The sequence below is a fragment of the Citrus sinensis genome, chromosome 4 (assembly GCF_022201045.2).
Source record: "Citrus sinensis cultivar Valencia sweet orange chromosome 4, DVS_A1.0, whole genome shotgun sequence".
Taxonomy (NCBI): domain Eukaryota; kingdom Viridiplantae; phylum Streptophyta; class Magnoliopsida; order Sapindales; family Rutaceae; genus Citrus; species Citrus sinensis.
In genome coordinates, this window is record NC_068559.1 from 10247298 (window position 1) to 10261492 (window position 14195).

The following is a 14195-nucleotide window of genomic DNA, read 5'->3' on the forward strand; positions in this document are numbered from 1 at the left end:
GTGCTTTAAGGTTCACGTGCTTAAAATATAGGTCCAGCTTGGCCCACATGCATGCCGTGACGCGCCACATGCCTTGATGAAGCGCGGTCATCCTGTGTCGTGCTACAAAGACGTGTGTCGTGTCCATGCCGTCCTAACTGTTGGCCATCTCTAATCTCTTCAAAGATTTGAACTGAGGTAGCCAATAGAAAAAATTACTTGAAAACCATTCAATCGAGCTAATGAGGTGACCTATGTTTCATTAATTATTTTTGAACTTATTTGTTTAATTAGATCTTGCAATCTTGGTCAAATCTCTCGTTGGAGGGAAGACCATTAGGTCTTCAATTTTAATAAATATTTTCAAGCCCTCAAAGACATGACTAAATGATTTTCAAGCAACTTTATTTTGCCAATCATCCTAATTCGAATTTTAAAAGAGATAAGAGGCTAAAAATAAATATGGATTTTGTTCACCCCTTACATAAAAAAAAATTAATAATTAATAGTTCCAAATCAACTACTTGCATGCTTTCTCAAATGTTCTAAACGTTTTAGGCCAAAATGAAATAATTAAATGATAAGAAAACGTTGTTGCTGTTTTAGGCATGATAATTATTACTACAAGCAGCCTAATTATCGCTACAAGTACGATTTTCTCCAATGACCAAGCAAGAACAAAAGGTTAACATCAAAATCTGTTAGAGGTACATCTGCACAGTGATTAAAGAACAACCGACAACTAATATATAGAGCTAACAAGGATGGTGTAACCCCTTTCTTTTTGGCTTGATTATGAAGTATCAACGGTAGGAGAAATTGAAGGCTACTACGCAACCACGCCCACTTTTTCCCTAATTACTCTTTAAGTCAATCCCTTTCCATCACTAATATAATTAACTTGTATTAAATACAAATTATTTTTAGTTTGCCACTCCATCAATTGATGTTATTTTTGTTTATATCCAATCAAAGTTTCCCCTTTTCATTGACAATTACATCCTCTCTTTACTACGTACCTTCGTTTTAAGAATGGGATAACAACATCAAATTCCTCCAAGTTTTTTAGAATTAAAACATAGTTAAGGCATAGCTATCAATTTTATGAAGCTGCTCCTTATCATAATCCCCAGGTATAACAATAGAAGATATGCTAAGACCTACCTCAATAGTTTTATTATAGTGTAACCAATCATATGACCGAAAATTTATCACAAAAAAAAAAGACCGGAATGAACTAAATATACTTTCACGTATTTAGAAAAACTCTTTCCCATTAGAAGATTTATGGAGCTTCTTATCTACTTATGTATGTATATTATCGTAATTAGTTAAAGTATACATATACTAGTAAAGAGTAAATGGGAAAAAAACAATACTTTAGAAGCACCCAATAATTTTCTCTTCCTCAAGTATGCACATGAAGGGATTGGAAAAATTTCTTAGACATTACCACTAATGTGTGGTTTTTCTAACAAAATAAGTACTCTGTAGTATTCATTCAGTAGCTTTTTTTTTTTGTTTTGGTTAATTGAATCATACCGAAGCAAGGAAAGCCAGTAAAAAAAAAAAAAATTTTTTTTTAAAGGAAACTAAATCCAAGTCAATTAGATCGATAATTGGGGGTGTCAATTGAATACGTATGTACCTTTGTCTTTTATATATAAAAGTTCAATTAATGATATATGTAAGTTGGTTATTTCGACCGATTAGGGATTTATTTGGTATAAATATGCAAAATATATATTTATTTGTAAAGGCACATAAAACAAAAGGACCTAGATATTATAACCCATATTAATGACAATTGACTGACCCTCACCAAGGGCCACTGTTTGTGTTAATGGCAATCATGTTGATTATTCTCTCGATAAAAATTGATCAAGACAAGATTATCTGGCTTGAATAGCACTCTAAAGTAATACATGACCAGCAGCTAGTATGACCAAATTTGCAATTTGTTGCTGAATCCGTTAGCTGTCAGCAAAATTATCTCAATCTTCTGTCACCTAAATTAATTATTAACTAAACCACCGTTTGTCTCTTACTATATATACACACATCCTCTTGTCTCTTTCTCTTCATCCAATCATCTTTGTGTCGCTTGACCACAATTAATACGCTGGTATTAGTTTCTCTATCAATTGCTTATTATCAGAAAGAATATTAATAAAAGCCAAATGGGTCCTAGCCTTCTTCTGCGTTCTGCCATTTTGAGGGCCATGTTTCTTGGGTTTTTTGCTCTGTGGATTTTGTCAGAGCTGGCTTTAGCAAAGCATGAAGGCATCACTAGGCACTACAAGTTTCATGTAAGCTGTGCGTTAATGTGAAAGCTCATGATGGTGACTAACATTTTTTACTATTGCATGATGTGTTTATCTTTCTTCTTAATCTATTACAGATTAAAATGCAAAATATTACAAGATTGTGCCAAACAAAGAGTATTGTGACCGTCAATGGCCAATTTCCGGGACCTCGAATCATCGCAAGGGAAGGCGACCGCCTCTTAATCAGAGTGATTAACAATGTCAAGTACAATGTCACCATTCACTGGTACAATTATTTTTAAAAAAAAACTTGACCTTCCCTTTTTCTTTTATCAGTGTCAGTTCATTGAGAATTAATTTATCACTAATGTTAATTAGTTATATGTGACAGGCATGGAGTCCGGCAGCTGAGAAGCGGGTGGGCAGATGGACCTGCATATGTCACACAGTGCCCAATCCAGACAGGACAATCCTATGTGTACAATTTCACTGTTACTGGCCAAAGAGGGACATTGTTTTGGCATGCCCACATCTCATGGCTTAGGGCAACTCTCTATGGACCAATTATTATCCTTCCCAAGCAGCAGGCCTCTTATCCATTTCCCCAGCCCTTCGAAGAAGTTCCCATCATTTTTGGTACATATATAACAAATTGAAATCAGATTATTCATTTTTTTCGTTCTTGTTTAGCAATATCAATGAGCTTTTTGCCTCGAATTATAGGAGAATGGTGGAAAGCAGACATGGAAACAATCATCAACGAAGCTATGCAAACAGGAGGAGCACCGAATATTTCTGATGCTTTCACCATCAATGGTCTCCCTGGTCCCTTTTATAATTGCGCAGCCAAAGGTACAACATTATTATCGAACTGATTTTTGTGCTGGCTTTTAAAAATGTTGTGATTAATTACTTGGTGGTTTTTTCTATAGGAATATATCGGTAATTAAATTTCAGCAGTCCAAGAAGCATAAATACACGCGCATATAATAGAAAATTATTAAAAGATAAACACAAAAAAAAAAAAATTACTTAATCCAAGAGTAAGTTTCAAATTAAAAATTCCTGGCGATTTTAAAATCAAAATTAAGCTTAAAAAAATATTATAGGATAAAATATTTTGAATTGGAGTATGTGACTTTTGTTTTTTTAACTCATTCGTGACTTTAATATTTTCAGAAATTCTTGATTAGATAATTTTCCTGAATCCACATTTTTAATTTATAACAGAAACCCTAATAAACACTTGCAAGTTTAATTATATAACTACGTTTGCTTGCATGCATTTCATGCAGACACTTTCAAGTTGAAGGTGACGCCTGGAAAAACCTACCTCCTCCGAATGATCAATGCTGCGCTCAATGATGAGCTTTTCTTCAGCATAGCTAACCACACCTTAACGGTAGTCGAAACCGACGCCGTTTACGTGAAGCCCATAGAAACTAAAGTTGTGCTCATCACCCCAGGCCAAAGCACCAATGTCCTTCTCAAGGCCAAATCTAAGGCTCCTAACGCCAACTTCCTCATCGCTGCTAGGCCTTACGCCACCGGCCCCGCATCCTTCGACAACACCACAACCGCCGGCGTTCTCGAATACGACCAACCTAACGGCATCACAACCAAGAATCTTCCTCTCCTCAAACCGGCGGCACTACTGCCAAAATTCAATGACACAAACTTTGTCATGCAATTTAATAAGAAAATCCGTAGCTTGGCCACGGCCAAGTTCCCGGCTAAGGTCCCAAAGAAAGTTGACAGGCGCTTCTTCTTCACTGTAGGGCTAGGATTAAGCCCCTGCCCACAAAACCAAACTTGCCAAGGACCCAATAACATGAAGCTTGCAGCTTCTGTTAACAATGTCTCTTTTGTGCAGCCAAATGTGGCTTTACTTCAAGCTCACTTCTTTAATAGATCCAAAGGAGTGTACACAACTGATTTTCCCGCCAACCCGCCTTTCAAATTCAATTACACGGGCACACCGCCGAGCAATATTATGGTGGGCAGCGGCACAAAAGTTGTGGTGCTGCCTTTTAACGCGAGCGTTGAGGTGGTGATGCAGGACACGAGCATCATTGTTGCTGAGAGCCACCCTCTTCATCTTCACGGCTTTAACTTCTTTGTTGTTGCTCAAGGGTTTGGCAACTTTGACCCCAACAAGGACCCTGCCAAATTCAACCTCGTTGACCCTGCTGAGAGGAACACTGTGGGCGTGCCATCTGGCGGGTGGGTTGCCATTCGCTTTCTCGCTGACAATCCAGGTGAGTAATTAAGGTTTGACTAATTATATATATTATGATGAAATTATTACACAACCTGTTAGTTGGTAATTAGATGCATCGTTATGATCAAAATCATATTCCAATACAGGATCTTAGACTTTATCAAGGTCTGGAAAAGCATTATGTGACTGATTTGTGTGAATGACGAGCAGGTGTTTGGTTCATGCATTGCCATTTGGAAGTACACACTAGCTGGGGCTTGAAGATGGCTTGGATTGTGAATGATGGAAAGGGGCCCAAGCAAAAGCTGCCACCTCCACCGTCTGATCTTCCAAAATGCTAAAACTTGATTTTTGCCCTTTATATTTTCAAGTTTCCTTATTCTTTCAATTCGTTGATTCTTTCAACATACATTTAGTTGTTGTCCATTTAAAAACAATATTCATCATATATGTTTTCGATTTTCTAGCCTATTGTCTCTTTGGACTTACCAAATGGATGAACATGTATGGACTAATTGTCTTAACACCATGCTTTAGAAGAAAAAAATTATGATCATCTTATCTGTTTGATAAGACTGAATACATTTACTTTTATTATGTCTAATCTTTTAGAAAATTCTGAGTTATTAGTTTAATTCATGGTGTGGCGATATAATGTAAATTGATCGGTAAGGGGGACGAGTGATGTGGTAGTGACGATGGCAACACTGATTTTCTTCTTTTTAATCATCTTAACTTCATTAATTACCACAATTTAAAGTGGTAATGGTTGATGTTGATACCAAAATCGCAGCTTACACTTGGAAGCTTTGGTCAACAATCACGATTTGTATTGTAACGAAATCACACCTAAGATTGGACAAAGGACTAAGAATTCAACTCACCAATTATTAAGAAAAGGCATATGAAATACTTTTAAAAACCAGAAGAATGAAACACTAAAGAAAAAAATGGCGCCAAGAATCTCATCCTCGCCTCTCTCAAACTTCCGCTTTAGAACTCAATGACATGATCTACAAAAATAAAAATAAGAATCAGGACGTCGTTGGATGCACTATTGAAAATCCTGCGACACCTAATTAGAGAAAGGGAGAGTGTTTTTCTTTTTTTTTTGAAGAAGAAGAAGAACAACAACAACGAAACAGTGAGTTTTTATGCTATATCTTATAAAGAGAACAATTGAGAGATGGAAAAATGGACACATACACTTTTTATTCGATGAGATGAGAGTATTTATATACAGTCATTGGAGCTACTTACAGCAAGTATAAATTTATGCCTAGACTGTTGGAGAAACAATTATAATAATTGATACAATCACAATCCTAAATTGATGGCATTGCATTTGACTTGGCTTAAACCGTGGGATGAGAATCTGGAGAATCATTTGATTTGGCTTGATTTTCGGGATGAGAATCTGGAGAAGAATTTGCTGGTCTATTATATCTATCTCAAAATCCCCTCTTTACTTTTAGGTAGTGTTTACATTTTGGATTGGAGTGAGAATCCTGAGGAGTGTAAATATTGGAATTAAAAGTATGGAGTGAGAGTAGGAGTAGGTTGATTACTTACACTAGAATGAGAGTATAAAACTTATGTGTTTACATAGCCTTAAATGGGAGTAAATGGTTTCAAATTATAGTTTTATCCTTATTTAAAGAATTATAGTTTTTAATTACAAATTAATAAAAAATATATTTGAAAGATAAAATATTTATTTTATTAAATTTGTAAATTAATAATAATTATTAATATTCTTAATTATGTAAATCATAATTTTTTATTAATTTTAATTATGTAAATAAAAAATTATTAATAAGTGCAACACAAATGAAACATTATTATTAATAATATAGTACAAAATTAATATTTTCTTAGAATAAAATATTTATTTTTATTAATTACTAATGTTAAATAAATATAATACTATTATTTTAAATCAATATAATAATATTATATTTTCAAATAAATATAGTATATAGTAATGTTATTAATTCTCTATGAGTATAATAATATTATTTTTAAGTAATTTTAACTTAGAATCAATATAAATTATTATTTTTAACTAAATATAATAATATTATATTTAAATATATTTCGTATTATTATTTTTAATGAATGTAATTTATAAAATAAATAATAACATTATTTTAAATAAATATGATATTATTTATTTTATTTTATTAAATATAAGAGTAAAAATGGAAGAGGGGGGAGTGGATTCCCACTTCCACCTCCCCCATGGGAGTGGGAATCCCACTCCCCACTCCAAAATTAAATGGGGCCCACAGAGTGGGATTCCCACTCTCCCCTTAAAATTTGCAAGTAAATACTAGAATGGGAGGAATCTATACTCCTCACTCTCACTGCAAAAAGTAAATAGAACATTAGTTCTTCATCTATTTATAGGCAAGGGGAAGGAAAACCAAATGTACCTTCTATATGCGTCAATTAGGCATTGGTCTCATAATCCTTGTACACGCGTCATTTAGCTATTGGTCTCGTAATCCTCGTACATGCTTTTTGTTTAGTCACTTGACACCCATTCCTCAAACCTTGGTCTCACGCCAACTAATGTTGTGCCTATTGAATTCTCATCTGAGATTACGTCTGATACCTCGATCTTACATCAATTAATATTGCACCTATTGCTTTGTCATCTGATGCCACATCCATCGTCTTGATTATTAAGCCGACTAATGTTGCACCTGACTTCCCATGTTTAGCCTTAGATTAAGCATCGATATGCATTGAATGTGAGCGATGATCTTTATTGTCTCATTGAATTCAAACAAATTTCAAGATGACACCTTTCTTAATGACATTTTCAAGGGTGCATCTTGTTGATGCCGAGATCATATAAATCTTAGAGTATTCTTTTTTTTTTATTATTGGAAAGTAAGACTTTCATTAATTCAACAATGTGAATACATGTCTGATCTCTGGTGGGAAATTTTCCAACCAAACAAAAGATTCAGTCTTCTCCAATGCTATCTTAGCTAAAGAATGGGCACAAACATTACAGGCTCTAGAAACATACTTAACTTCAAAAATTTTGAAGTTCGTCTTTAAGTCTTGAATTTCCAAAATAATCTAGCATATCTCTATTAACTCCCTCCTCTGTTATTTATCAAACTACTAGGTCTTGAGAGTCTGTCTCCAAGATTATCGATTGTAGGCCTGCCTACTGTGCAATTTGAATTCCCCATTCAGCTGCTTTTACTTTTGCGAGAGATACATCTCCCCTGAACTTTATAGATTTAATGTCTGCAGCTATGCATTTTCCTAGGGAATCTCTAATTATTGCTCTTAATCTAAAGAATTGCCTTTTTATATCAGTAACTGCATCAACATTGATCTTTAGCCATCCTTTGGGTGGAGGAGTCCATATTGCTTGTTTCTTTTTAAGCACTTTTTTCTCGTTCAAAACCTCTGGAAATTGAGTTCTCCCGTAAGCCTAATTAATTGCTTAAGCTTTCGCCATTGATAAACTTGGATCTAACTTCAGTCCTTCAAAAACAAATTTGTTTCTAGCATGCCATATCACCCAAAAGATAGTCATCAGGAGCTTAATATCAGCTCTATTTAGTTTCTTCTACAACATCATTAAGTCTCATAGTAGATCTGGATTGCCCATTTCTTAAATTACACTTACCAAAGTTGAGAGTTGCCAGACTTTCTTTGCTGCTTTGCAAATAACCAGAGCATGTAGGGTATTTTCCACTCAAATTCCACAATGCTTACAATAAGCTTCTTAGACATTTCTACACTTCCACAAGTTTTTAGCTGAAGATTTTGAGTTTTGTAAAGAGGGTAAGCTTCCAAATAATGCTCCAGTTGCTGCTCCTACTGTTAAAGCATTTAGACGAATCTAGAAATTTAATATTTTAAGCCACTTGATATCCACTTTTAACTGAATATCTCTTTTTTTGTCATAGTTCCAGATTACTCGATCCTCACTTCGTCTCTTTAATAGAGGAATGCTTAGAATATCATCTGCATCTTCCTTCGAAAAATTTTACTAGATTAAATTTATCTTTCATTTATTATCATTGTCTAACATCATTTATACAGTGGCATCAAGGGGCATTTTTGGTCTGGAGAGAGGCTTGAAAGTGGATGGTCTTAGGATCCAATTGCCTCTGTACACTGAAATATTCTCCCTATTACCAATTCTCCATCTGTAGCCATTGAGAATCACTTGCCACATAATGTTCCTCTAAATATAAGATGGATTTGAGCCTATTAAAGAATTAAAGAAGTCAGTCTTTTGAAAGTACCTTGCCTTCAAGACCTTAACTGCTAAGGAATATGGATTTTGAATCAATCTCCATTTTTATTTCGCAACTAAAGTTTAGTTGAAGCTTGATATATCTCTGAACCCCATCTCTCCTCGAATCTTAGCTTGACTCATCTCCTCTCATCTTGCCCAGGAAATGCCTCTCTTTTCTTTTTTTTGATCCACTAAAATCCCGTAATACTTCGTTGAATGTCATCACATGGTCCAACGGGTATCTTAAATACACTTATAGCATGGCTGAAACGGCTTGTGCTACTGCATTGATTAAAACTTCTTTCCCTTTGTTCAAGAAAAGTTTTTACTACCAACTAGATATCTTGCTCTGAATTTTTAACTTGATCTCATTGAAAAAGTCTTTTTCTTTTTTCCAATCATAAACGGAAGCCCTAAATATTTCTCTTGCTTTGACACCATATTGAGCTGGAAAATTCTTTTAATGTTTGAAATCTTATTTGCTTGAGCATTGCCACTAAAAACATGCACGACTTGTCAAAATTGAAGATTTGACCAGAAATTATAGCATAGCGATAAAAAATATCCTTCAAGTGTTGGTAGTCTTTAGATGAGGCTCGAGAGAAGATCAAGTTATCATTTGTAAATAAAATATCAGAGATGAATATTTGTTGTCCAAATCTCAGCCCCTGAATTTTTTTTTCTCTCAGCCTGTATCAACAATTTTGAAAAAGCTTATGTACATATTATAAAACAATATAGAGATAATGGACATCCTTGCCTCAAACCCCTTTAAGGGGTAATCATCCCCTTAGGAATAAATGAAAAGAATGGAGATATGGAGATAACAGACATCCTCTTAGGGGTAGTCTCCTTCTTGAATGCTCTATTTCTCTATAAAAGAGAACAAAAGAATGGAGTAAGTTAGGAGCTTTAATGGCTCCATATCTCACTCATTAGACTGAGTGTTTTGTTTTAACCTTTATCAGGGGTTTTAAATCGGGGAGTCCATTTATAACAATGGAAAAGGGGATAAACATATTATGGTAGCAAACACAGGGTAGTCAGTAGGTGGAGGTTTAGTTTATGTCAAACATCTATGGACAAAGGAGTTAATACACAAATGTAAATCTATCTCTATATGAGAAGGCAGTGAACGCAAGCTATCGCTTAGAAGTGGAACTCAAGGGAAATGAGAATGTATGATGGCAAACTCTTTGGTGAGGAAAATATTGTTGGCATGGAGCATACACATGGAAGGAATCAAAACTACGCTAGCACAAGCATGGAAAACAATAAAAGAGGTGAAAGTTGAAAGCTTGGGCAACAATATCTTTCTCTTTAAATTTGGCCTGGAAACAGATAAACAAAAAGTGATCGTAGGAGGACCATGGTATTTCGACAGGGCATTGATTGTGCTAAAGGAACACAGTGGGATTGGAAACATGAGGAAAGAAAAATTCACACATGTAGCCTTTTGGGTGTAGATCCACAATATACCTATAGTATACATAGAACGGGACAATGTTCAAAAGTTGGGGGAGTTGCTAGAAGTGCTCCTAGAAGTGGAAACAGATGATGATGGGGAATATATTGGTGCATATGCAAGAGTTAGAATTGCCATTGACATTACAAAACCATTAGAAAAAATGGTCTTACATGAAGGCTTTGTCCAAATTATAAAACGCTAGGGTGAATCGAGGAAGAGATAAATGGAACAGAAGGTTGGAGCGCCCCAACAATGGCTCCACGAAACTAGAACGCCATGGAAGAAGTCAGTTACAACAAATTGACTTGAATCCATATGACAATGAACCTGGGTCAAACCAACCTAATTCAGGTCATAAAGAAGGCCAAACTACTAAGACCGGTGAGCAATTAATGCAAATGACTCTGGAACCAAGGAAATAGCAAGACAAAATTCAAAAGCAACCTAGCACAACTGCTGTTGAAAACATAGCTAATAACCTAAATGGTTATAGAAAACAGAAAGAAGAAGTAAGAATAGAAAATAAAGAGGAAATGAATTTTAGAGTGGCGCCAAATTTAGAGCCAGTTTTAATCTCCAATAAAAGCCCCAGTATAGACAAAGGCAGCTTAAGTCCAGATGAAGTAGTGTATAATGGGCTGGACATAAAAACTATTAGGCCCAAAAGAAGAAAATAGAAGCTTCAGGCCATAAATATAAATACAAAAGGGCATATAAGATATGCGTCAATTGGAGAAAAAAGGCCAGGAGGTGAATCACCAAAGGCAAGCCCAAACCATAAAAAAAAAATTGAATTTAAAGCCCTCATAAAGCTATTGTAGCTAAAGCAAACTCTGGCAGCTGGTTTCCACACAGACATAAACTATACTGGGATGGCTTGGGAACAATGGAAAATGCTGAAACCAATCATGTTGCAACTCAATCGGCGGAGGCTGAGGAGCAGCCCTACCAACAACCATGAAAATATTAAGTTGGAACGTCCGAAGGATGGGGAATGACCGGACGTTCATCGGCCTAAAAAAGTTCCTCTAATTGTACAGGCCTCAGTTGAATTTCCTATGCGAAACTAAACTGAAGATTGTACATATGAATAATGTTCGCAAGAATTTAAAGATTGACAATTGTTTTGCTGTGAGTAGTAAAGGAAAGAGTAGGGGTTTAACTATATTATAAAATTCTAAAACTTCAGCAACCACCACATTGATGCAGAGATAGAAGCTGAAAATGGAAATCAGATGAGATGCATTGGGTTTACGGCCACCCAAAGACGAGTAAGAAAAAATACACATGGACTCTCTTAAGAAGATTAGTAAGTTTGTCTTCATCTTTATGGCTATGCTTTGTTGGATTTAATGAAATTCTGTATTTGGATAAGAAAAATTGAGGAGATGACAGGGAGGCTAGTATGATTAATGAATTTAAAGATGTTGTCCAGAATTGTAACTTGAGGGATTTGGGCTGTAGGGTTACCTCTTCACATGGTCTAATAGGAGGTTTGATAGCCAAATCATTAAAGAATGATTGGATAGATTTTTGCGCAGCAAAAACTAGACCAATTTCTTCTACGACCAAGCTGTAACCAACTTGGTCACGTGGTGTTTAAATCATAACCCAGTCTTGATGGTTGTAACGGACAGAGGTGGAGAAAGATATTATAATAGGAGAACTTTCTTAAGAACGCATTACGAAGAACATGTGGAGCTCATACAACAAGTGTCAAGATATTGTCAAGAAAGAATGGTCCAAATACGGAGATTAAGTGGGGAATGATGTAGTCCAGCTTTTTAAGCAAGTCAGCAAAGCCTTACTAGTAGAACTAATACAATGGAATAAGAAGACTTTTATGGGCAATAAGAAGAAGCTCAAGAAACTGATGCATAGAATTAAGAAGCTCCAGCAACATAAATGAAAGTATGAAAGTACTAAAGAACTGAAGAGCATTGAAAGATAGATCCACCATCTCGTGTTGGATGAGGAGATTAATCGGAAGTAGAGGTCCGTGGTAGATTGGCTTAGAGAGGGAGATAAAAACACAAAGTTCTTTCACTCAAAAGCCTCATTTAAAAAGAGAAAAAAAAATCAGGGGCATAGAAGATGCACATGGAAAATGGATTGAAGAGATTGAAGAAGTTACAAAACAATTCTATGAGTACTTTGCATATTTATTCTCAACCTCCAACCCCTCTCGTGACTAGACAGAAAATGCATTGAGAGGAATAATCCTTAAAGTGTCACCATAAATGAATGCATACATGAGTCAACTTTATACAGAAGAGGAGATTATAAAAGCTCTGGCTCAAATGTGTCCAACTAAGGCTCTCAGGCCTGACAGTTTACCTGCTGCCTTCTATTAGAAGCATTGGAAATTATCAAAGAATGAGTCATCTCTACATGCCTTCATATCATCAATGAAACATGTTCTATTGCCTCTTTGAACCACACTTATATTGCCTTAATTCCAAAGAGTATGCAAAGCCCAGAAAAGTGACTAAATTTAGACCAATAAGCCTTTGTAATGTGATATACCGAATTGTTGCAAAAACAATTGCTAATAGATTGAAAACTATTTTACATGGTGTCATTGATTCATCTCAGAGTGCATTTATCCTTAACAGATTGATAACCGACAATATCATTGTTGGGTATGAATGCCTTCATAAGATTAGACATAACAAATGAAAAAAAAAATGGTTTGGTGGCTTTGAACCTAGACATAAGTAGAGCTTATGATAGAGTAGAGTGATAGTTTTTAAGGCTGACAATGAGTAGACTAGGCTTTAAGGAGAATGTAGTGAATTTAATAATGAACTGTATTACTACTTCAACATTCTCTGAAATCTTAGAGTATTCAGACCGGGCAAATAGCAGTGATTTATCATTTTTAGCATTTCATAGAGAGAAGACATCTTATGTGGGTGCAGAGCTTGAAGACGTCCCATTGCCAAATTCACTACAAAAGAAAGTGTCTTTCGCGACAGCTCTTGCGACTACAAAATAAGCCGTCGCAATTGTCACTTACACAGCCCACTTAAAACTTTGTTGGGTTAAACAAAACTCAACCCAAATTCAAAAGGCTTATTAAATAAAAGTCAGTACATTTTACCTTTGTTCTTTGTTATACCAAAAACTGAGCCCACTTATAAGTTTGTTCTTTGTTTGAAAAACACATTTTACCTTATTTCTCAAAACAAATAAAATCAAATTCTAGTTTATTTTACGAAGATAAAGCGTGTTGTTACGAAGATCAATTGATGTTTATCTCCAAAGTGAGCTCCAAATAAGATGAATTGATACTTTCTCCCTAGAGCGGGCTCTCGTGGCTTGTGCTTTCTTTGGTTCTTGCCTTTTTTTTGTAAGTTTTTTCAATTCAAATTTATTCCTCCTTCTTTCTAGATTTAGTTTTTATTTTTGAAATGTGAAAATGCTTATTGTTGGAATTGATTCTTACAATTTAATAGAGAAAACAAATTGGTGCCTACTTCACCTCCTCTCTTTGTTCTCATTTGCTACAGGATCTATTGCTTTTCATTTAAAAAACTTAACTAATATATATTTTTAATTTATCCTCGTTTTTTTCCTATGCTTTCTAATTACTGCTCTATTTTAAGTTCATGCAATGATGATATTTAGGCTAGATCTAGTTTTATTTTCATCGATGATTATTAGCTTATCTAGAGTAAATATTATATTTAAGTAATTTCTGTGAATGATTTTATTTGTCTACAATTAGATTGCTGAGTTGTAGTATATTTAAAGTGAATTTTGGTTGTTTAATTCTATTTGAGTAGCTTTTGTGATTGTATATTTATGTAGCTTCTGTGACAAATTCTACTTGCCCACCAAATTTTAAATTAGATGAGTTGTTTTATTGAGTTGTTGTTTATCTAGTGTGATGTTCATAGTTGAATTTTGTATTAGCAACTTTTGTGACTGATCCTATTTACTTACTGAATTCTGAATTGGATATATTGGATTGACTAAATTGAA

At 34.9% G+C, this 14195-nt stretch overlaps 1 protein-coding gene across 1 annotated transcript; it reads left to right on the top strand.

The window, feature by feature from the left end:
- Nucleotides 1–2112: 2112 nt before the first annotated feature.
- LOC102608359 (laccase-4-like) lies at nucleotides 2113–4929 on the top strand. Its single transcript, XM_006485420.3, has 6 exons — nucleotides 2113–2288; nucleotides 2381–2532; nucleotides 2638–2882; nucleotides 2970–3098; nucleotides 3542–4504; nucleotides 4678–4929. Exons 1-6 carry the CDS (start codon nucleotides 2160–2162, stop codon nucleotides 4806–4808), a joined length of 1749 nt encoding a protein of 582 aa, XP_006485483.1. The 5' UTR covers nucleotides 2113–2159; the 3' UTR covers nucleotides 4809–4929.
- Nucleotides 4930–14195: the final 9266 nt, after the last annotated feature.

Excerpts from the sequence above, each read along its gene's own strand:
- LOC102608359 (XM_006485420.3), top strand. The coding sequence starts at position 2,160 with ATGGGTCCTAGCCTTCTTCTGCGTTCTGCCATTTTGAGGGCCATGTTT. Across the intron at positions 2,883-2,969 it reads AGAAGTTCCCATCATTTTTG|GAGAATGGTGGAAAGCAGAC; the intron begins GTACATATATAA and ends CTCGAATTATAG. Across the intron at positions 4,505-4,677 it reads CTTTCTCGCTGACAATCCAG|GTGTTTGGTTCATGCATTGC; the intron begins GTGAGTAATTAA and ends AATGACGAGCAG.